This window comes from Chaetodon auriga, chromosome 2, assembly GCF_051107435.1.
Source record: "Chaetodon auriga isolate fChaAug3 chromosome 2, fChaAug3.hap1, whole genome shotgun sequence".
NCBI lineage: Eukaryota > Metazoa > Chordata > Actinopteri > Chaetodontiformes > Chaetodontidae > Chaetodon > Chaetodon auriga.
This window is the reverse complement of record NC_135075.1, coordinates 30,334,609-30,358,314: the sequence shown is the minus strand read 5'-3', so window position 1 is coordinate 30,358,314 and position 23,706 is coordinate 30,334,609. Positions and strand designations below refer to the sequence as shown.

Genomic DNA, 23,706 nt, shown 5'->3' with positions numbered 1-23,706 from the left:
AATGTGATTTGGGGGTTTGGTTTGTGGACAGACTTCCTGTAATGAAAGATCAGCTTGTGGAAATAATCTGGGCTCTTTGTTGGTACACAATAAAATCACCTGGCCAGCAGCCGAAACCCCCCAAATCTCATCTTCCATGAGGTAAATCAGAAGCAAATCTTGACGTTAGGCCAGCATGTGTTAGCGGTGCAGCAGATGTCCTCAGAGACAGGCTGCAGGTTGACTGGCTGTTGTCTCATATGGCAGAGACAGAGAGCAGCACAGCAGACTTTATGTGCAGAGGTAGCACAGATTATCGCTCGCAGACGAGGAGGCTTCGGTATCAGTCTTGCCGATTGTCAAGACGTTTTGTGAGCTGTAAACGTTGGAGGGTAACGAGGCGTAAAACACCCTTCAGCGGACGCGAGGCAGCTCCAAGCCGAACGGGACGCGGCCCAGGAGCAAAACACCGAGGAGGAAAAGCATCTGCGCTTTGCTGACTGCAGAGTTCACTGTGATCTGGAACTGACAGCAAATGATCACGTCTCCGTCTCCAGTCCCTCAGAATGTCCCCCATCCTCTGTCCTCTCCCCCGTCTTCCTGTCCGTGTCCCTTCAAAGCACCGCAGAGGAAGACAGGCAGTGAAAACACGCAAGTGTCCAGTTAACTGTTTATTTATAACGATGTCCTCGCAACCTGATAGAGGAGAGGGGATTCAGGGGAGCTGCTGTCACGTCTGGGTGTGTATTTTTATCTCTGAGCAGCAGAGTGTCTCAAAAAGACGGTTTGGAGTCAGTGAGTCCAGCTGAGGACAAGACGTAATCGTACATTTACACGTTCTCGCATCTGAAACCGTCTGAAATGATTTCCTGCTGATCATCAGCCTGTAGATGTGAGGGGTCACAGGGTTCACCTGGCTGCCAGCGCAGGTGGACACACGTTTCAACGCTCAGACAGACGGTAAAATCGAGGACGTCGTGAAAGCTTTTTTCAGAAAGCAGCGTGTCACACGTCCGTTACCTTTAAAGCGGATCTGATGTGACGCGTCGCGTGTTAAAGCCTCTGTTCTGAACCAGCCTGGCGTCGTTACACTGTCATCACTCTCGGGTTGTTTTGCACGCCGTTGCCTCATGTCTTTGAGCGGCGCAGCTGCTGTGGGTTTAGAAGAAATAAATTAAGCTCTGGGATTCAAGAAAATCATCAGCTTCCATAAAAACACAGTGAAAACGAGGCTTTGGTGCCGCGCTGACTTTTGCATTTCCGTGCTTTGTGCTGCACAAGTGTTAAGGATTAACTTTGTGTTGTGTTGAGCTGCGTTCAAGCTCTCTATTGAGGACGCCACCTTTGTGTTCAGTCACTCTATTAGTCTGATGAGCTCGTCCGTTTAATTAGTCCCAGTGTTGTGAAGTAAATGCAGCATGAAAAGGTTGTTTCCTGAACGCGCTGCCCGGCTTACTGGATTTCTTCCTGAAGTTTCACTGAGTCTGGATAAACACTTCAACCAGTAACTCCATTAAACTCTCATTGTTTAGAAGCGACAGAGACGCCTCATGTTTCTGAGTAAACGCTGCTCTGTGTGTCATAGTTTAGCTCATCACATGCAAAGCTGAGATGTGATTGGCTCTAATGCTGCATCCTCCCGCCCACGCAGCCTAAATATGATCAACATGTGGGAAAGTCTTCCGGACGATCGCTCTCCAGCGCCGTAAATCTCAGCACTCGCTGCTTCAGTGTTTGCAGGCAGTAAGAGGACGGAGCCCAGCCAATGGGAGGAGAGTCCCACAGACGTCGTTAAGTTCCTGTTCGGAGCTACAGTGTCGCCATGGCGCCCGGTGAACTGGTCTCGGTCAACAGACCCACAAACACGTCTCCCCCGATTGGCCCCAGCCTCCTCTGGCTGAATGTGATGTGTTAGCTGTGGGTGATGTTTGTGGTGGACACACACACACACACACACACACACACACACACACACACACAGTTCTTGTTGTAACTCTCCATGTCAAGCATGTGTAACAGCATCTCTGAGTGGTACTTCTTTGATGTTTTCGGCCAATCAGGAGGAAGCTGGCGGGTCAGGTGAAGCCCGGGGTCGTGTTTGTCAGTCAGGCCGTCTCCTTTCGCTTCTTCTCTTCTCGTCTCTTTTCGTCTCTTCGTCTCTTCGTCTCTTCTCGTCCTTTCATCTTTTCGTCTTTTCGTCTCTTCGTCTCTTCTCGTCTCTTCGTCTCTTCTCGTCTTTTCGTCTCTTCGTCTCTTTTTGTCTCTTCTCGTCTCTTTCGTCTCTTCTCGTGTTCTTCTGAAACGCTTTATGCTGAAACAGAAACGCGTCCTCTCCGTCTGGCTGTCCCTCTGTCTCCTCTCTACCGACCTGAAGTGTCCTCGGCCTCCTCCCTCGTCGCTCTTTGAAGGCTGTGGAGATCTCAGAGAGAAGGTGTCGCGTACCTGAAGCCTCTGTAGGGAGGAAGAGGAGGGAGAGGAGGAGTGAAAGATATCCTGAGACCAAGAGAGACGGAGAGAAGCAATGAAAGAATAAATGAAAGCTCCGAGGAGAAACATGACAGACTGAACAACAGTGAAAAAGCAATGAGGGGGATCGGCGGGACGTGGCCCCCGGCGCTGCGGTTGAAGGTAGCCGACATGAAAGCGATGGAGTTATCCCTGGCAGCCATCTTGGACTACTTTCCACAGGGCTTGGTAAAACTTTAACGCTCCAAAGTGTGTGGAAATAATTCCAAGGTGGCATCAATGAAAAGTAGATTTCAAAGAGGGAAAACTCGACTTTCACAGAGCTGAAAGGTAAAAATGGTGAACTTGGAGAATCTGAGTTGTTTGGCTCTGTTTCCTGAAGTTGACTCTCTGGATAAAAGCCGGAGCAGCGGGGAAACTGCGCTCGTTAGAAGCAAAGTTTTGTCCAAAGGTGATGCGTGGCGAGGGCGAGGCGGCTACCTGGGAGGCCTCGTGTTGGTGCTGTCGGGGAATTCCTGCCGTGATTTCACTTTCTCCGCCGGCGTCTGCTGCGGGGCAAAATGGAGTCACGGCGGGGTCCCTCTCTCTTCCCCTCCTTTCCTTTCTTACTCTTCCTACTTTCATTCTTTCTTTCTGTCTCTCTCTCTCTCTAACGAAAGCCCTCAGGGGAAATCATTTGTGTTGTCACACACACACACACACACACACACACACACACACACACACTCACTCACACAGGAGGGGATCTTCTTCTCTATGAAAGAGCTGCATGAATAACAAACGCGAGTTCAGTCCTCCACACTCACAATGGACACACAAACACACACACACACACACACACACACACACACACACACACACACACACTCTGCTCTTTCTTCACCCCACACCCACACACTCACCTACACACACACACACACACACACACACACACACACACTCGGTTTGACCCCTCTCACAATAGAGAAGGCATGCATTCATTAGCGCTTCCAAGAAAGCTTTGACTGGTTCGGCATTGTTGTCTAATCCAAGGTCCCCGTATATCACCTTCACTCTCCCCCTCTCTCATCTGTCCGTCTTCGTCTCTCTCTCCCCGTCACGTCTCTTTCGCTCTGTCCGTCTCTCGCCCTCGTTTCCCTCCGGCTCTTTCATTCGCCGCTCTGAAGTCACTGAATAACTCACCAATGAGCAATTTAGAAAGAGCTGAGAGGAGAGGGGGTGAACGCGGGAGCGAGGGAGAGCCAGAATTGTTGTAAGAACTAATCAGATTACTCCACAGCATTGATAATATTATCCCCCCGCCGCCCCCCCGCCATGATGGATTCCTATCGACAATGAGATTTGCGTGGCACGAATCAGTTTAAGGGGCTGAACTTATGGAGGGGATTGACTTGTGATTCAGTGCGAGCCGCTTTAAGTCGAGGTGTTGAGGCCGCGGCGAGCATCGAGAAGCTGCGTGCTCGAGGCTCTGAAAGCGACTCTCTAACCGTGTCTTCTGTCTTTCTCCTCTTTTCTGTCTCCTCACAGATCTCAAAGATGCTCGGCACAATGGGACTCCTGAACCTCTGAGGGCCGAGCACAAAAGGCGGAGGGGAAGAGGAAGAAGAAAGCCGAGGGAGGGGGAAAGGAGGACAAAAGAGGAGGAGGAGGTGGAACAGAAGGAGGAGGGAGGAATCCTGCTCGGCGCCAGGCGAGAAGGAGAAGAGTGGGCGGAGAAGGAGAGGGAGGGAGGGAGATTTGAAAGGAGGGATTTGCTCTATCTGCCGGGGGTGCATGCTCCCCTCTAAGCCCCCCCCTCCCACTCGGACATCCTCCTTTTTATTTTTCTCTCCATCAGCGACGGGCCGACAAAAAGCAGAGAATGCGCAATAAACTGAGTGTGGGAGGCCTCGGGGCGAGCAGGGGCCTCCACGTGAGCCTACCCAGGACTAGAGCCTCGCTGCTGGGCTTGCTTCTCGCCGTGGCGGCCTGGCTCCCTCCGCCCGCCTGCGCGGAGGTGGAGATCGACATGCTGGACGAGATGGTGTTAATGGAGGACGGCGGAGAGGCCGGCAGACGAGGCGAGCTGGAGGCCTCCATGCACTCCTCCTTCCTCCAGGACTTCCAGGAGGTGACGGCAGGCATCCGGGCGATGGACGCCGCTGCCTTAGAGACCACGGTGACTCAGCAGAACATGGCCGCACCCGCCGCCTTCCCGGACTCGTCGGTGGTGGTGGGTCGGATCTTCCAGATGAAGGTGCCAAACAAGATGGAGGACGTTTACCTGGGAGACATCGTCAAGGTGAGTCAGCAGTTTGTTGGGCTGCTCGTGTTTTCCAGTCACTCTAGCAGGAGGTGCATGTGGTCGAACCAAGAACCAATCACAGTTCAGTAAGACGTGAGGTGTCAAGCCTCAACCACAAACAGTCGTTTTCTGGAGGCTGAACACAAACATCTCATAAAATAAGTAGAGGTCTGTAGTTTTCAGGCTGTTCAAGAGGATCCAGCATCTCCATCGTAACATCGGGGTTTACGGCGGCTGTGACGCGTGACTTTATGACGCGTTTCAAAACATGTATGCGCAGTCGCAGACACGAGGAGGAAGCAGTCGGGGGAGCGCCGGGGTCGGTCTACAGTTGCTTCAACCTCGGCGACTCGGTTGACTCCGGATGAACTCCAAGAACAATCAGAAAGGAGCCATTAGCCTGAAGAAGGTGTCGCTGAAGTGACGCAGACGCGAGCCATCGCTCACCGCCGCCCGCAGGCCGCTCGCGTTCGAAGCCATTCACGCCAATATGCCCTTTTTTAATTGCGCTGCATTTTCCACGATGGCCAATTTCCTGTAATGTATGTCGCCTCGTTTCTGAGTCGGAGGCTTTAGTGGCTTCGCCCTCGCTCTCCTCTTCCTCTCTCTCTCGCCGTCTTTCTGCTGTTTCTCCTCTTTCTGGCCCTAATCCCAGCCATTCATCCTCCTCTCTCCTCTCTTAATGTCAGTTATCTTCCTCTCTTCTCGCAGACTTCACCTCTAGCTATGACAAATTTAACTCATCCTTCTCCATCTCTTTGCCTCCACCCCTCCCAGACACACTTTGTCTACATATACTGACTACACCTCCTGTTTTCTCTCCCGGCCTCCATCCTGCCGTCCCTCCTTTCATCCACTCCCCTCGCTCACTCCTTGGGGCTAAACCTTTAATATAGTTCACTCCTTCCTTCCTGTCCTTCATCTTCCTCACATCATCCTCAGCCCTGCCCAGTCATTGCTCTTACCTTGCTATCTATCCATCCTGCTGCTCATCCGTTCCCTGTTTTTCTCCTTTTTCCTTTAGTATGCCGTTAATCCTGTCTTCTCTTTGCTTTTAAAACCCCTATCTTCTCTCCTCCTCCTCCTCCTCTCTCTCTTTATCTCCCTCCATCACATTCCAGCCTTTCATATTCTGCCTCTCGCTTCCTCCCCTCGCCCCCCGCCTCCTTCCCTCTTTTGCTTTTAAGTCCTATCCCTCCCTCCACATCCTTCCCTCCGTTGCTCCTCTCTTCCACCCCTGTCAAACCACATCAGATCATATCAATCAAGCTCCCCGGTGACGAGCGGCGTGAAAATATTCTCATACTTTTAACTTGGCTAATAAAGGCGGCTCATTGGCTCACAGTCAGACTGTACAGAGACGATTCCTCCGTGTGAAGCATCGCGTGTGTTTAAAAGGAGCGAGGAGGAGTGACTCCAGGATGTCTGAATCTCCTCCTTTTGTCCGCTTTCACAGTCATTTCCAAACGGTAGATTTCATTTTTTGAAGGAATCGCTCCTGAATGTTTCATCCATCTTAATGTTTTTATGGAGTTTACAGGCGCGTGAACGAGGCCGTTCGCACACTTGCGGCTGATTGGGGCCGACTCGACGTGGCTCAACGGGCGCCGCCTGTGTTCTGTGTGGGACTTAAAGGGATATGAAGCGTATTTCATGTGACAGTTGGTACAGAACCCATCAGGTCAGCTGACGGCTCGTCTCAGCTGGAGGAGACTGAAATAAAACATGGCGGCGGAGCTTCGTCTGTGTTATGTAACCGTCGCTTTGTGAGTCCGGGCTTTGGTTTTGGCGCTCCTCTCTGTTCTCTCTGCTTAATTACTCCTTCTTTCTGCTCTTCTGCCACCTCCTCACACCTCCTCTCCTCTCTTTTCTGCTGTCTTTCACTCCCTTGACTCCTCTCCTCTGTTCACTTTTCTCTTTCTGATCTGCAATCACGCCCCTCGCCTCCTCCTCCTCCTCCTCCTCCTCCTCTTCTTCCCCCTTCTTGATTTTTAATCGCGCTGCTCGTCTTCCTCTTACCCCGTCACCTCTTCCTCCGTCTTTCCTCCGCCTTGTCCATTTTTCCCACAGGGCAAAGCTGTTCCTCCAAACCTGATTATATCTGTCACACTGTAAGCTGGGGGCCTCCTCTTAGAGCCAATCGGAGTTGACAGCGTGGGCAAAGAAGCCAAAAAAATGGGCAAAGTGGAAAGAACGATGGAGGGAGAGGAGGGATAGAGGACGGGCCGGAGCGAGAGATCCGCAGAGATGAACAGAGAAGAAGATCACGACCTCAGAAGCAGCAGGATCAGCTTTTGGGGAAATCTACTTTCCTGTAAATGAAAGGTCACAGGTCAGACGCAGACCATGTGATCCACCCACAGCGGCGACGCCCCCCTCCCGCTTCCTCGCAGAGTTTGTTTACTTCTTCCTCCATTTCTAATTTCAACGCTCCTCCGCTCCCGCTCTCTCCTCCGTCACAGATTTCAACACTTTCCCCTTCATCCGCCTCCCTCCCCCTCCTCTTCAGATGTGAGTCCCCCCTCAGGTACTCCGAAGGTCGGCGCTCAAGGTTGTGGAGCGAAAGGCCAAATCAATTTTTGTGCTTGGCGTTGCGCTCATACTAATGGCCTTTTCTTATGAAAATCTGCCAGAGTTTGAGAGGTCTGCAGCTCCGTGACAGCCCGCCTGCCCATTCACCTTTCGCTGAGCGGCCTGGGCCCCGTCCGTGAAGACAGCAGCGATTATCCATTCACAGCGCGTCGAGCTGGAGTCTCAGCCGGGTGGGCAGGACGTCAGCCTCTGAGGGGGAGGAGGAGGAGGCTTTAAAGAGGTCGCGGCGTGATTTAACCAACCTGGAAACAGGGACAGAAAATATGAGTTTACAAATCCATATTTTATCAAACATGTGAGGGTTAGTTTGACAGCGTCATATTAGCAGTTAGACCTCAGACCTGAAACAAAGTTGGCGTGTGAAAGACTTCACAGACAGTAAGAAAGTGATTTAACACGTTCAAGGACGATCCCAGTCAGTTTAAGACGCTCTCAGCATTGTTCAATACCCTGACTTTAAGTCAGGAAGTGAGACGTGTGATTGGCTGCCTCCAGGATCCAGATGATGGTAAATTAAGTTGAAAGGACCAGTGAGGGCTCTGATACTGACGGTCATTTCTGTTTAGTGCATAAAAACATGTGTTCAGTCCACTCTGACGCATGAGCGCATGGTGCTGAGACACTCTGCTGATGGCGAGAATGGTCACATGGTGTTAAAGCATCATTTTGTGCTCGGACCCCTTTACTAAAGCAGCTCAGGGAGATTATTGCTCGGCTAACCTCGTCTGAGCGTCTTCAAAGAGAAAGATTTTACATTTTTTAGCCCTTTAGAAAAGCAAAGGACAAAACGTCCAACCCGAGCTGGAAACCATTTTTGCGTCCTCTCGAGGGGCGGCGGTGGTGATAATTCGGTGCGACGCCAGGTGAAAAGGTGGGACCTCTGTGACTGTGGCATCTGTATGGAGGGGCTGCTGGGATGGACGGAGCCCGCCGTGCTCCCATCATCCACCCTTATTAATGGAAGTGGCCGCAAGAACAGGCTTTCAGGCCAACAGACGAGCACTCTCCATAGCCTCATTACCACAATTACCAGTGTAATTAGCTGATTGGCTGATGGGCTGGCTGGCAGACGAGCTTACCCCCCCCTTCTATTTTTTCCTCTGTCATTCCAGGAAAGACCTGACGCTAGCTGAATCTCTTTTGTACTTTGATTCTCGGAAAAAGAGCATTTTAGTGTGTGTGTGTGTGTGTGTGTGTGTGTGTGTGTGTGTGTGTGTGTGCGCAACATATGTTGCTTTTTATGTGTTTATGAACATTAAAAAACTCAGTTCATGCATTAAAACACTGACATCACATAGAGAGGATGTGTGTGTGTGTGTGTGTGTGTGTGTACGTGTGAGGCAGAGAGTCAGTCAGTATAAAAGAATAAATAAACTCATGGACACACACAAACACACACGCACACACACACATACTGTATATGCAGATATATGTGTGTGTGTGCATGTGCGTATGTGTGTGTGTACATGTGTGCGTGTGTGTGTGTGTGTGTGTGTGTGTGTGTGTGTGTTGCTGTCAGAACACATTGAGCGGCTCCTTGAATCGCTCCTCTCTTGATGAATGGAGACGGTCCTCCCTGTGGTCGGGGGTCTCTCCTCTGGGGGGCATTTTGGTGGGAAAGCTAACTTTCTCCTCTCCTCCCCTCTGCGTCCTCTTCTCTCAGTTCATTATCGTCTCCTCCTCCTCCTCCTCCTCCTCCTCCTCCTCTGCTTTCTTCTTCCTGGCATCTTGTTAAATTTCCAGTGTTCCCTGCATATGATTGAAGGACCCCCCCCCCCCCCCCCCCCCCCACCCCGTCTTGTCACTGTTATCCGTCCTCTCTCTTCCACATCAGCAGCTTTCTGTCTCCTTTCAGCTCCTGCTGATTAGCTTGCAACACAAGCGTTTTTTCTTTATTTCTGCAACACGAGCAACAATTATTCTTCCTCCTTTCTCCTCTCTGTGTTTTTCTCCTCTTGCAGCGCTCCTTCCTTTAAAACCACAGCTTTCTTTCTGCCATTTCTCTGCAGTTTAGCTCCCGAAACCTTTTCAAAACTTGAATTTCTGACGCTCACAGCTCCCTCTTACAATGAAAGCATTGTTGTCGCTCTTTGTCGTCGGCGTCTCTGCGTCCTGTGCTGCAGAAAAGCTCACCCTGTAAGCCCCTGTAGCTGTTAGCTGGCAGGGCAGCAGTGGAAAACTGGTATTAAGAGAGCAGGAGGGAGGAGGCAGCCCAAAGATAAAAACACACACCAGAACATATGAGTCACCCTCGCTGTAAGCTAGCGCGCCGCGATCGGTTTACTGGCACCAGAGCGGTGGTGGCCATGTTGCTATGTAATTAAACGTACAGCAGGCGAGGCTTTTTGATTCATATGTTCCAAATTATACGCTCCCATAAATCCATTCATAATTTGGTGTTTCGTAGTTTGAGCTGAGGGTTGTGCATCCAACAAACTCCTGCTGGAAAGCGCTCCCCTGCGCTCGAAGGCCGTTCGTCACACTGATAGCTTCACGTCAGTGTTGGATTTCAGGGTGTAATTTCCATTTGACCTTTGGCACACATAATTACAGCCCAACAGCCGCTGTGTCGCTCCCCGACCTCCGGAGGAAAAGTCAGGATGGGAAAAAAAGCAGCTCATTTGGTGGCGTAAGTTTCCAGAAAGAGTCAAAGTAGATGCTTTTAGCGTCCGTCCGCCATCGCGGGGACAGCCTCCTGCTGTTGTCCTGGTGTGTCCTTCTGTAGCCTAGCAGCCGCAGGTTTTGGATGGGCCGGCGTCCTCCAGCGTGGTTGGTTATCACCCAAAGCAGAGTTGCAGCGCGGCGGCTGTTTTTATTGGTTTTCCAGGCTCGGTGAGCCGAGCCGTGTTTGGTGTGTGAAGGTTACAGGTTATATTTAGACGCTGATTCTAGATGGTTCTGAAGGCAGATCAGCACGGAGCGGCTTGATGACCAGCGCTAGTGCCATAAGCAGACAACGGCGAACGGCGAGCTGAGGTACGCCACAGTTCAATGCAGCATCAAGTCATGTGACCTGGGCAAAACTCTCCACATGTTCTTCATCTCCTCTCAAACAGCATTGATTTGCTCAGAGTGACCGGCCTCCACCTCCTCCTCAGGCGGCAGCGCCGTCCATCTCCTCCACTTCAAGAAAGAAGTCCACACCGCGTCTCTCATTATCCCCGAGCGATGTGTTTAAGATTTAATGGCTGGTGTCGGCGCTATAGCTCGTTAGCCGGATAAAGATAGCTGATGTTTTATTCACACGGCATCAAAGACGGAGGGGATAATTGCTGACCTAGGGACAGCGAGGGCTCGGCCGGGTTGTTCACGAGGAGCAGAGACGATCCTTTCAGGATGCTCTCGGCCTGTCAGGGTACAGCGAAGACGGCAGCTGGAGGGGGACAGAGTCCGTCAAACGTCTCACTGTGGGCAGAACAGCTGAATCGTGGTTGACTTCTTTTCATCTCAGAGAAATGATGAACTTAACTTTGATGAGTGTTTAATTGTCTGCTGTTTTCCCTCCATTGTTCCCGCGTCACACTGGATTTAACAGCGCTCTCGCTCGGCCTGCGGCTCCTTCAGCGCTGTCCTCCACATCCTTCACATCTCATACACACTGTGTGACGTTCAATGCTGAGTCGACAGTTTTCTCTTTACCTCCATCTGAGGTCAAATCAGCCCTGAGACGAACGCACATACTTTATTTCATAAGTGCAGTAAAATCCTGTAAAAACTCACTTCTGAAGATTTGCTGTTTTTCTTTGTTTTATGTGAAACAAATGAAACACATCTGGACTAAATAAATCAAACATCAGCTTATATGGACAGCCGTTGTCACTATTTAAAGATCAAATGAAGTCAAGCAAGTGATCGGTAGACTAATCAATAGTGGAAATGATTATGTGGAGCTCGTCTTCACGAGTGTGAGCGATGAAGAAAGATCATTTTAAAGGCAGAAGTGAATCACAGGTCGACACTGCTGCTTCGTCTGTTTGCCACAAAGTAAAATTAAATTGTGTTTTTGTGGGAACACCCTTTAAACAAAGGTGTGTGTGTGTGTGTGTGTGTGTGTGTGTGTGTGTGTGTCTGTGTGTCTGTGTGTCTGTGTGTCTGTGTGTACATGTTGTTACTCAGATTCCCTCCAGACTTAAAAATACATTTTCTACTGGTGAAGATATTTGGGGTGTGTGTGTGTGTGTGCGTGTGTGTGCGTGTGTGTGCGTGCGTGCGTGTGTGTGTGTGTGTGTGTGTGTGCGTGCGTGTGTGTGCGTGTGCGTGCGCGTGCGTGTGTGTGTGTTGATGATAGTGAGTAATTCTGGTGAGGCTGCAGCATTAGTCAGAGCTGAAGCCGAGAGTCTGCAGAAAACGAGCCACAAGCTGAGACACAGATAACACACACGGACGCTGCTTGTGTTCCAGGCGGGGGTTGAACACACACACACACACACACACACACACACACAGGCAAACACATACTTGTACTGCATACTGTGTGTGTGTGTGTGTGTGTGTGTGTGTGTGTGTGTGTGCAGTCTTTCACCTCATTCTTTCAGCATCTCTGTGTCCTTCCAGCTCATTTTCTCTCCTCTCACTCTCGCTCGCTCTGTTCTCTCTCTCTCTCTCTCTCTCTCTCTCTCTCTCTCTCTCTGTTCACACTCTGTCTCTCTGTTCACACACACTCTCTCTCTCTTTCACACACACTCACACACAACATCTGTCCCTGCAGGACTTTGTTTACACTCTGCTTTATTTTCCGTCCTCCTGCTGTCCGGCGTAGCGCAGTAGGTAGTGAGGTAGCATTGTGTTTGCTAAGCCGAGGCTGCTCCCACCCGACCAATGGGACGACTGCTGCATAGGCAGCAAGCTGTGCTCGTCTCCTCGCTCGCCTTCCAGTTGTCCTTGTCATAAACACACACACACACACACACACACACTTCAGCCATCATTGCTGTCACACATGTTCAGCCTCCCTGTGTTTTGCCTTCACACATTCACACTCTCTTTATTTGTCTTTTGCTCTTGCGTGGTCAGCAGCAGACACACACACACACACACACACACACACACACACACACACACACACACTCCACCTCTTTCTCTTCTCTCTCACCCACACAGCTGGATTCAAACAATGGCCAGCTCCTGTCGGCTCCTGAGCAGCCTTTCATTGTTGTAAGCTGCAAGCAAAAGAGAGAGAGAGGTAGAGAGACATAGACAGAGAATGGGGGAGAGCTTTATGAGTTTTGCTGCAGGCTCTGGCAACCAGGTTTACCACAGCGCGCGTGTGTGTGTGTGCATGTGTGTGTGTGCGGGCGCGTGTGTGCACGTGTGTGTGTGTGTGTGTGCGTGCGTGTGTGTGCGTGCGCCCGTGTGTGTGCGTGCGTGCGTGCGTGCGTGTGTGTGTGTGTGTGTGTGTGTGTGTGTGCGCGTGTGTGTGTGTGCGTGTGCGTGTGCGTGTGCGTGCGATAGAGAGAGAACATGTACTTTAGTGCAGGTTTTATAGCTCAGAGCCTCTCCATCATTACACTTTAATGAGTGTATAATAGGAGTGTATTTGTGGCTCAGGTTGTGTGTGTGTGTGTGTGTGTGTGTGTGTGTGTGTGTGTGTGTGGATTAATACACACACGTACTCGGTGTATCAGCTGTCGTTTCCTCCTGCGTTCGTCTGTGTTTGTGACCAAAGTTCCTCTTTTCGTGCGCAGCAAACGTTTTAATCCCACGGCTCGTCATTTCCTGCTCGTGTGACCGATTCCCGCGGACGTCTGCACCGTCCTGCCGTGCAGCCTATTAATAGAAAGAGTCTGTTTTTCCTGGAACGCGCTTCATCTGAGAATATTTCCATTCAGCTCCATGACTGTCCAGTGAAAACCTCATAACTCAGCTTCCTCTGCTTTTATTCTGACGTGTGCAGAGGTGTGGACGTGCATGGTAGGTTTCATGGTCGAGGAGCCGTCAATTCATAATGAAATTATGCTTTACGATGAAGGTGATGTGTAATAACTGCATGGGACATTTTCTTATTGAAGAATAAGGTCAAAGGTCGGTGTGTGTGGCCATTGTTTAGATTATGTCATGCAGTGTTATGTCCAGGTTTTGAGGTCTCAGTCTCTGTTGAAGGCGAGGGAATCCAAACAGAAAGCTGGGCGATGTTCATTGGATGATCAGGCAGAGTGTGGCTGGAAACAGACCAATGAGGGACTGATGATGGGATGCAGGTGAGGTGAATGATGGGAACGCATGATTGAAGGGAGAGCGGCTGACGTGCAACGACAGGACATGAAATGAGAAGCAGGGCAAGAGTTGTGAAACAGGGTCCTCATAGTCCACCATGTTGGAAACAGTTTTCATGGTCTTCAACTGTTTCTATCGAAGAGTGAGACAGTCTGAATGATCCAGGTCCACATCTGTGTCTGTGTGCTCAAAGTGTTCCGTTTGGATCGTGTCACACATTGACGTGTGAGAGCTGCAGGACTCAGGATCAGACTCTGGACGTGGACTCGGCCTCTAGAAAAGATGGATTTCCCCTCGTAAACATCCTCCTGCCCGGTAGCCCCCTCCCCCCCGCCCCCCCTCATTCTATAGCTCGTCCGTCCTCATACTTTCCGCTGGAAACGCTCGACGATGCCAACAACCCCCCCCCCCCCCCCCTCTCCCTGTGTGCTGCCTCTTCCTCCTCACCTCTTCCTCCTCACCCCACGCTGGGTTACTCTTTGTCTCGCTCCGCTTCTCATCCCTTTTCACATTATCTCTCACTTCCCCTGCCTCTTCCTCCATCATTCTCTGTTCCCTCCTCGTCCATGCATCCGCCTCTCCTCTTCCTCACCTCCTCTTCCCTTCATGTTTTCCTTCCTCCACCACGCAGAGTTTCATTTCCCCCCAAGTCATCATATCACAACAGCGTGCCCAGGCTGCTCCTCCTCCTCCTCCTCCTTCCTCACCTCCTCCAAAATATGAGGCTTATCTGCCGAGCTGTCAGGCGGGTCCCCGGTAACAATGGCCTCCTTTCTCTGTCTTCTCCTCTCGCTGCAACAATGAGCTGCTTTCTTCCCCTGCACGACGAGAGGCTCGACGCCTCCTCGTAATATCTCTGTTTCTCTCCATCATTCTTCTTGCTTGACCTCTCGCTTTCTTTCTCTCCATTCTCCCTCGTCCTCGCCGTCTTTGTCAACGTCCAAATCCGTCTGAGTGTCTTTGGCTGTTCGAGCTTCGTCTGATGTTTCAGGGGAGAATGAAGTGTGTGTGTTCGTGCAGGTGCGTCTCTCCTTTGAAGGCAGCTTTATGCATGTGCTGCATCAGCAGGTCATGAGACGTAAGGAGAGCTCGGGGTTGTAAATCTACTCTGTCCGTCCGTCTGAAGGTAATAATATGTGGCTTGTTTGGGTTTGGCTGTGACCCTAAACCACAGAGAGCCGCAATGAAAATATTTTTACAACTCTTTCTGGTTTAAGAAATAAAATCTGATTTATTTTCTGTTCAATGTTAAATGAAAGCGAACTTGAGCTCTCCCGTGACCTGGAGGGCGTGAACCTCTCCTGGTTCAATCGTCACCATGTAACGATAAACAGCTGCTGCAGGAGGATCTGCAGCTCTGATGGACACAGTCGCAGGTAGCCGTCTTCAGACAGGAGAGCTGAAGAGAGTCAGCTGAGCAGCCGCAGATTTCCACTCGATGACTTTAAAATGCTGTCGCCTTCGCTGCTGAACCTGAAGATTAAACATGTTCAGAGGTCTTTAATCAGGATTTAAGTCGAATTCGGGGTCAGATTTGGATGAATTTCAGTGACAAAACACAACTTAAAAGGCTCATATTCAACTTCTGGAAACGTTATCATGAAAATGAACTGAAAGGATCAAAAGTGAAGGGAGTCGTTAAGCAGCAGCAGCGACGTGAAGCAGTATTTTAATCAGGAAGCAGAGCTTCTCTTGAACTGCTGCCTGGCTCCAATCAGAGCGGCTGCTTTATAACCTGATCAGGTACAGATCACCTGTAAAACTAAAGCTGTACAAAGTACAATATTTCCCTCTGTGATGTAGGTGAAAGTGAAGTAAAAGTACCTCAGTACTTTTGTACCTGAGTAAATGCGCCGCTGCTCTCATGGCAGTAAGAAGAGATGAGCGGTTTGTCAGAAAGCGTCACTGATGACGAGTCAGAAATCCTTCCTCCCGCTCTGACACTGGGCTCGTTAGCCGTCAGCACTGAGGCTGTTTGAGGTCGTCCTTCGCCTTTTGTCCGGCCCGTGTTGCCGTCCAACCAGCTGAGAGGGCGGAGGGAGTGACGCCAGCGATGCAGAGCGAAATAAGGATGATGGCAGTGACGTGCGATAACGTCTCCTGGTGTTTCATGCCTGTCGCTCGCGCAGACTTCAAATGCACCGTCAGCCGAGCTGGCTGTGCCGCCGTGCCCGCCGCTGTGGCTTATAGCGCCGATAGTCACGGTGGCTTTGTGGCCGACGCCTGTGTGTGTGTGAGTGAGGAAGAAATGAGAGAAACGATCAAACGACCCCAAACTTTGATGAGATTATCGCTCATTTCATTTTAATTAGCAGTCTTTTAAGTTGCGGGTGGAGGATGTGGTCGCGCTGTGGAGGTGGCAGCCATACTTTACACATGTCAGTGATTCAGCTCTTCAGAAAGGCTCTTATCTCTGAGTGGCTCAGCTTCTTTAATGTCATCAACATTAACATTCATTGTACATGCTGCTTCAAGTAATTGTGTACCTCCTCAAAAGCCACATAGCTGAAAACTGGGCAGGGTTGGAGTCTTTTCGCAGGTTCATATGATGTCATTTCCCTGTTGAAAAGTCCTTGAGCAAGGCACGTAACAGCTGCTTTGAAAGGTTATCATACTGCTCAGTAAATGCCCCGAGTAAATTAACTCTGTGCCTCTATATGTTATGTCTTTGCCCTAAGTTGCCTTTGCCACCACCTTAATAGCTTCCCAGAAAATGGTTTATAGTCTCCTTCATTCTGGCTGCCTGGCCCTCTGTGCTTCTCCAAATAAATCTTCCAAAATGCAGGTTTTCCCTGGCTGTTTCAGAGGGCTGAGGCGTAACCTTGCCAGTGGTGTGTGTTGTACGGGAGGGGGAGGGAGGCTGGAGGAGTCTGTGAGAGCACACGATAACCTTTAGGGCCAAACATCAAGCTCTCTCGCACTGAAGCCTTTTGCCAGGAAAAGATATGAAATATTTTTCTTGACATTTTGGGGGATTTGATGTATTTTTCATGTTCTCTTAGGGAGGCAGGAAACTACAAGCTCTCTGCTGAGTTCGTGGAGGAGTTTTAAAGGCGCGGTTGTGTTTTTGTTTTAGCTTACTGAGTCAGGAGCGCCGACGGAGGGAGCAGTGCTTCCGCTCCTCGGCTGGTAGGAGCCTGCAGGAGATCCGGTGGCAGGGATCCACCAGCCTTCACCTGGAGGACAGTCTGTCTGCGCTGTCCAGCTCAGGATGAGGAGCTGCTGATGGAGAGGAGGATGGTCCTTCTTCAGCGCGCTCTTCCCCCGTTTTGGCCTCATAAGAGCCTCGTGTCAAACGTGCTGCTGATATTTTAACCTCTTCAGACCAAACTGATGAAATAAACTGCCACCTGTTTCTTCACCTCTCACCCTTATTTGATTGGCCGTCTTTGTGCTTTCAGGACATAATTTACGGAGCAATTAGGACAGTTGTGGTGACATTACTGCCCGGCGACTCGCTCGTCCTTCGACGTCTCTTTGTGATTTTATTTGCGGTGCCGTGTCAAGAGGCGGTAGGTTTGAAGTTCTGAGGCTGCGGAGCTCAGTGTGACAAATTCAATCAAACACTGCTGGAGGAGCCTCGTCTGAAGACACACCAGTGTCTCTGTTTCTTCCAAATATGTGCCATCAACACCTCCAATGGTGTCTCTGTTGCCAGCAGTGGACATTTTGTCCTGTTAGAAAAGATATTTGTTGCTAAACTGTCAGTACAGTTTTCCTCTAACCTGCAATTATCAGCGTGGATTCAATCGTAAACAACATTTGTTTCCCGCAGTAATAATTCTAAAGCTGGATTTCCTCTCGGCCAAGAATCACGACATCTTCCTGCATCACCACCTCAGAAATAAGCTTTTATCTACCAATGAAAAGGACTGTCAGATTTAGAAAATGACATTTTGAAGTAATGACAGCAGCAAAGAGGAAAGCAGGGACGCAGAGGAGGGGTGAGGTGTCAGAGGAAGAAAGAGGAAGAGGAACAAGAGAGGGAAGAAGGCCTGACAGAGAGGAAATGCAAATCAGAAATAAATTCATCCACAATGAACCTCCACTGCTGGAAGAAGAAGAAAAGAAGAAGAAGAAGAAGAAGAAGAAGAAGAAGAAAAGCAGCTGAAGCTCCTTGAGGTGTGGATGCTTCCAGGAGAGGAGCTGTTCAAAGGGATTGTCCATGAGGGGTCATTTTTAAAAGCCTAGCTCCTAGCAAAAGGTGTGTGTGTGCGTGTGTGTGTGTGTGTGTGTGTGTGTGTCTGTGTCTGTGTCTGTGTCTGTGTGTGTGTGTGTGTGTGTGTGTCTGTGTCTGTGTGTGTGTGTGTGTGTGTGTGTGTGTGTGTGTAGGTACACTTGATGTCTGGGTGGTCATACCTCAGCCTTGAGTGTAACCTTGTGCGTCTGTGGCCTTGTGTGCGTGAGTGAGTGTGTGTGTGTGTCCATTCTTGTGTACAGTACGTCTGCATGTGTGAGTGTGTGTGTTTATGTGTGTGTGCGTTTTCCCCCGGCGCTGCATGTGTGCTGGTTAGAGCATTAATGATGTGTCTGGGGAGCACTGCTTCTACATAATTTATCAACCAGGATTTATTAGCCGCAGAATTAACTTGTAGGGGCCGGGGAGCACGGGATGCATTTGTTCTTGTTTGGGGATTTATGCGTGTGGATGCATCGTCACTCCCCTGTGATCCATTTCTCTCCATCAGCCTCCTGCCATGGGGACGTCCCCGGCCCTATAATTGGCCAAGTTATTTTAATTTTAGTCGAGCTTGAATTACAATTCATAGCGGCGCTCTTCAGAGCGTCTGTGTGTTGTGTGGACGCTCGTTTTTAGCTCATAGCCCGATCCTTTATTCCTGCATCACTACCTGTCAAAACTTTCAAAATAAAGCACAAAGAGCGGTTAGTTCAGTTAAATTTAGAGAAATAATAACACACTGGAATACAAACAACAGTGAGAAATACAAACTGTGAGGCTTCATACATACCACAACATATCCAATATAAACAGCTGCCCTGAATCCATCAAAGCTGCTGGACAGAAAGCTTCAAACTTCATTGAAATAACATTATACATAATATTTATTACCTAAATAATCTATTTAGCCTTTGCTTTTTCCAGGAAGCAGCTCAGCACATTATTTAGTTCATAAGAAAGCATCACCTTTTTCAGAGTCGTCAAATGTTCTGCCTCTGAACATCTGTGAGGCCTTCACTGTCCCCTTGTCTTTATTCACTTTTGGTTCCTGATCATAGTGTTTCTGTCATTGGCTTACTTGTGATAATCTCAAACTCATCAACTCACTTCCTGTTTTGTTTTTGTTGCAGATCACAGAGATGGGGAAGGAGTCGCTCCCTGCCTGGCTCCACTGGGATGCCAGCAGCAGAATCCTGCAGGGTCTACCTTTGGAGGAGGACAAAGGTGTCCATTACATCTCCGTATCCATCTCCAACCACACCAAATCCTCCTCTTCTTCAGAGGTGTTTTCCATTGAGGTGCACCCTGAGGATCATCTGGACGCAGATTCAGCCCAGCTGGCGTCCAACCAAGCCTTGACTGAAGAAGACGTCCAGCCGTTCATGTGTGGCAACGAGGAACCGGTCACAGTGCTGACGGTGATCCTGGATGCAGATCTGACCAAGATGAGCTCAGAGCAGAGGGTGGAGCTCCTGGATAACATGAGGAGCTTCTCTGGGGTGGGGCTGCAGCACATGAAGATACTCCCCGTGGTCAACAACCGGCTGTTCGACATGTCTGCCTTCATGGCTGGACCGGGCAACGCTAAAAAGGTGAGTAAATGATAAATGAGAGTGGATGCTGCTGAGCGCATGAGTATGTGGTTTTGTGGATAAAGTAATAATTTGGGAGTTAGTGAATAATTGAATTGTCATTTAATCAGATGAATAATTAGATGAACAATCCTCAATGTCTCCCCAGGTGGTGGAGAATGGAGCTCTGTTGTCCTGGAAGCTCGGCTGCTCGCTGGAGCAGAGCACAGTCCCAAATATCAACAGCGTCCAGGGTCCTGCTAAGGAAGGCACAATGTCAGCCAAGCTGGGCTACCCTGTGGTGGGCTGGCACATTGCCAACAAGAAACCACATGCCCCCAAGCGGGTCAGACGCCAATTAAACAACACTCCAACGCCTGTTCTGGCAGTGCTTCCTCCAACAACTGTAGTGGAGCCTCCAGTGAGGATCATCCCAACCCTCTCCTCCCCCTCTATTGCTGCACCAACCGAAAGCTCTGCTCCGCCGGTAAGAGGCCCTGTTCCTCTACCAGGCAGGCCGACGATCAGAATCCGTGACACCATTGCCCACACCCCAACCCTGGGACCCCCTCAACCAACAAGAGTGTTGGAGACCTCCAGCAATATTCTAATTCAGCCAACCATGACCAGGCCTACTTACGTGGAGGCCACTGCCACACCACCCACACCTACTAGAAGACCCACCAAGAAACCTAAGAGACCCAAAACCACACCGGTGCCCAGAGAGCCAAAGACCTCCACAGCTAAGACATCCAGGCGCACCACACCATCACCTGGTGTCATCCCGGATCCATACAATGAGAAGCCTGTCCTGCGTAACCCCATTGACCAGGTCAATGCATTGGTGGGCACCTACTTCGAGGTCAAGATCCCGTCTGATACATTCTTCGATAAAGAGGATGGCACAACAGACAAGCTGCGTCTAACTCTGAGGCAGAACCACAATGACGTGGTTAGAGAGGGCTCCTGGATCCAGTTCAACACCACCAGCCAGCTTCTCTACGGCCTTCCCGATGTCCAGCATGTGGGGAAACATGAATACTTCATGCAGGCGACTGACAAAGGTGGCCTGAATGCAATTGATGCTTTTGAGGTCCGTGTGAACCGCTGGCCCATCAATGACAAGACCCCTGTGATCTTCACGGCCCGGTTCGATGGAGAGCCACGTTCAGTAACAAATGACATCCACAAGAAGATTCTTCTGGTCAAGAAGCTGGCATATGCTCTGGGGGATCGCAACAGCAGTACAGTCAGTCTAAGAAATATCACCAAAGGGTCCATTGTGGTGGAGTGGACGAACACCAGCCTCCCACAGCATCCTTGCCCAAAGGAACAGCTCACAGCCATGAGCAACATACTTGCCACTAACGAAGGAGAACCCACAGCTACCTTCAGGTACGCCATGGGGCCTGAATTCACACCAATGGACGTCATGGTCAAGGGAAGGGCAAGCTGCAGGACACACTCCTTCATCCCACCAGGAGAAATTGATATACCAGAACCTCCAGCAGTCACTCCATCATTGGGAACGGGCCGACAGAGTACCGATGACGTCTATCTCCACACAGTCATTCCTGCGGTGGTGGTGGCAGCCATCTTGCTGATAGCAGGTATCATTGCGATGATCTGCTACAGGAAGAAACGAAAGGGCAAGTTGACCATCGAGGACCAGGCCACCTTCATCAAAAAAGGTGTGCCGATTATCTTTGCAGACGAACTTGACGACTCTAAGCCCCCTCCGTCTTCCAGTATGCCCCTGATTCTACAGGAAGAGAAGCCCCCGCTTCCACCCCCAGAGTACCCCAACATGGCCACACCAGAGACCACTCCCCTCAACCAGGAGCTGCTGGGGGAGTACACAGCTCTACGAGACGAGGACCCGAACGCGCCTCCCTACCAGCCACCACCGCCCTTCACCACTCCCATGGAGGGCAAAGGCTCCCGTCCCAAGAACATGACTCCCTACAGATCTCCACCTCCATATGTGCCCCCCTAAGACTTGTTTAACCCTCCCCTCATAGGGTGGAGGGAGGGGATGCCTGAGGAACTGTGACGGTTTCCATTCTGGTGTCTGTCTGTCTGGACATTTACAGGGAGCGATGAAAAGAGGTGCTAAAGTACAAAACAGCTACAGGGGACTTTGGTTTGGGAGGGGCAGTCATGAGGTGGGTGGGGTTTTACAGTAAACGGATGGGATGATTGGTTGAAACAGCTGGGAGGGACTACTGTTTTCGTGGTAGCCCAGCTACTACAGTGGCCTAAGACAAACAAATTTTCGTCACGTTGGCTTTGGGATCGGCCAGTTGGTCAGAGGCGACGATCGGGAGTCGTGTTCTCCCTTCCCAGCATTTCATTTTTCCCTCTGTTCATTTAAAATACTGGCTTTTATTAGTTTTTTTTCTCATTATCCCAAGGTTATTATCTTTTTTTTTCTGGACTGAACTGTTTGCCTAACAACTCTTCTTTTGTCTTGCTTTGAAATAATACGAGAAGACGTTGAACTGCCATCAGACCACTGCAGGCATCAGCTCGTGTTTTTAATAAAGAGTGAGATTCTCTGCAAATGAAAAAAGCTCTCAGCGGGATCTCAGATCACCCCTGCAGACGACACGAGAGACCGGGAGGCCGAGGTGTGTGTGTGCGTGTGAATGAGTGGGTGTGTTTATTCAGATTCAATACGGTTTGCCTTTTAACACTAGTTGTCTGTTTCTATCCTTATTCACAATGTCTAGTAAAGATGAGAATAACAAGGTAGCCTAAAAAAAAGATTTAGAGATGAATAATAAATAATTTGTTTGTTTCATTGGTTTTAAAATTCACTGTATATCTGGAAGATGTTCTGATAGATCGTGTTATATTTTTCGGGCGGTGGAAGAAAGCGTGAAGAAAGGGATCGCCTCGCCAAAATAAGCTGCAGAGGCTCTTTACTCCTGTTTGATTGAGCAGTCTGTCAATCACAGTCCGTGAGATGAAACAAACACCTTCCTCTCAGTCGCCCTCATCCCCTCAGCAGGTCTGACAGGCTCGATAAGGTGTAAGCAACAAGAACACTGGGTGAAACCAGGTTAGCCTGAGAAAAACAAACCGCTGTCTTCATTAGGAAACAGATGATCGGACTAACTCGAACATGCAGAGTTTGGTTTGGATTTGGAGGCAAAATGTAAAGTTTCATGCAACTTGACCTCAGTTTGGTGTTAGATGAGGTTAAAAAACACGGTAAAATTTCCCCATTCTCCATTTCCTCCAACACGTACGCAAACAGGAAAAAGACCCCTTCAGTTTATTTTGGACCAGGGAGAATTATTTTTTTATGTAATGAGGCAGTTCTGCTCTCCAGTGAGAGGAGAAACGCCGTGTGCCATGGAGACTCTCCCAGACGAGATTGTACAGATATTCACATTTGGAGGTCACGGAGGAGGCGAGCGGCCGACACTGAGGCAGAGATTCAGAGGGAAGCAAGAACCTTGAATTTCCAGTAATTAGCTCACGGAAAAATTGTCAATGAAAATCTCCTTCTAATTTTTTTACAAAGTTTTTGATACAGCCTCAAATTGTTTGATTATTAAAAGAAAACATGATTAATGATTAGTCTTCTGTGATTTGTAAAATCTTAGTCTAGAAGTTCAATTATGATTCAATTATGTACACTTTCTTTTTGTTTTTGTCATGGGTCACATATTTCAAGTGTTTTATTTTACTGTGTGTGTTTGCATATCAAAATGTATCTCCCACTATACAAAGATGGAATGACCGATATTTTATGTAATCACAAATTTTATTTTTATGTCCTTCTGTTTGCTCATGAGTTTCAACTGAAAGTGACCCTTTGCAATAATAATGTAAGGCGCAGTCCGCTCAGTGGCTGGTCGATGCAGGCTAAAGCGAGTGACTCGTATTGTCATAATGTTGGTTTTTGCAGGATGCCAAGGCTTTTTTGCTTTTCAAGTGTGCATTGTCATAATAAAACCAGCTGGTACGACAAAAAAATCAACCTTCTTCATTCATGAATCTCATTGAACTTCTCCTGCGTCTCCTGTCGGGGAGTTTTCCGCCTGTGGAAAGTATCCTGTCGTATTCCCGCTCAAACCCTGACTGATGTTTATGGATGAGCTTTTTGATCATTGTCACTTTTCTGCTGCTTCACCTTGACTTGATAAATCAGTGTCTGAAGTCCACGAGAGGTTTTACCTCCCGAGACGTCTCGCTGCCTGGCAGCCACCTGTGGTCTCTGGGCTTGTTGGTGGATGACTGCTGTCCTTTTTCCACTAAATTATTCTGCCATTGAATGACTCGTCGGACAATTCAGTGTGAAAGCTCTGCCCATTAAAAAGGCGACGCTGTGAAAACACTCTCTCAGCTCCATCTCCATTTCCACACGTTGCATACAGATAATTTGCATTGATTACTCAGAATATTGATTG

The 23,706-nt window shown here is 49.4% G+C and overlaps 1 protein-coding gene across 1 annotated transcript in view; it reads left to right on the top strand.

Moving 5' to 3' along the window:
- Positions 1-22,870, top strand: part of dag1 (dystroglycan 1) — a 42,570-nt gene extending 19,700 nt beyond the window's left edge. Inside the window, exons 2-4 of the mRNA XM_076746444.1 lie at positions 3,973-4,726; positions 18,845-19,306; positions 19,455-22,870. Of these exons, the coding sequence (XP_076602559.1) occupies positions 4,307-4,726; positions 18,845-19,306; positions 19,455-21,281 (2,709 nt within the window). The 5' untranslated portion in view covers positions 3,973-4,306 and the 3' untranslated portion in view covers positions 21,282-22,870. The remainder of the gene's footprint in view (positions 1-3,972; positions 4,727-18,844; positions 19,307-19,454) is intronic.
- The last annotated feature ends 836 nt before the right edge of the window (positions 22,871-23,706 follow it).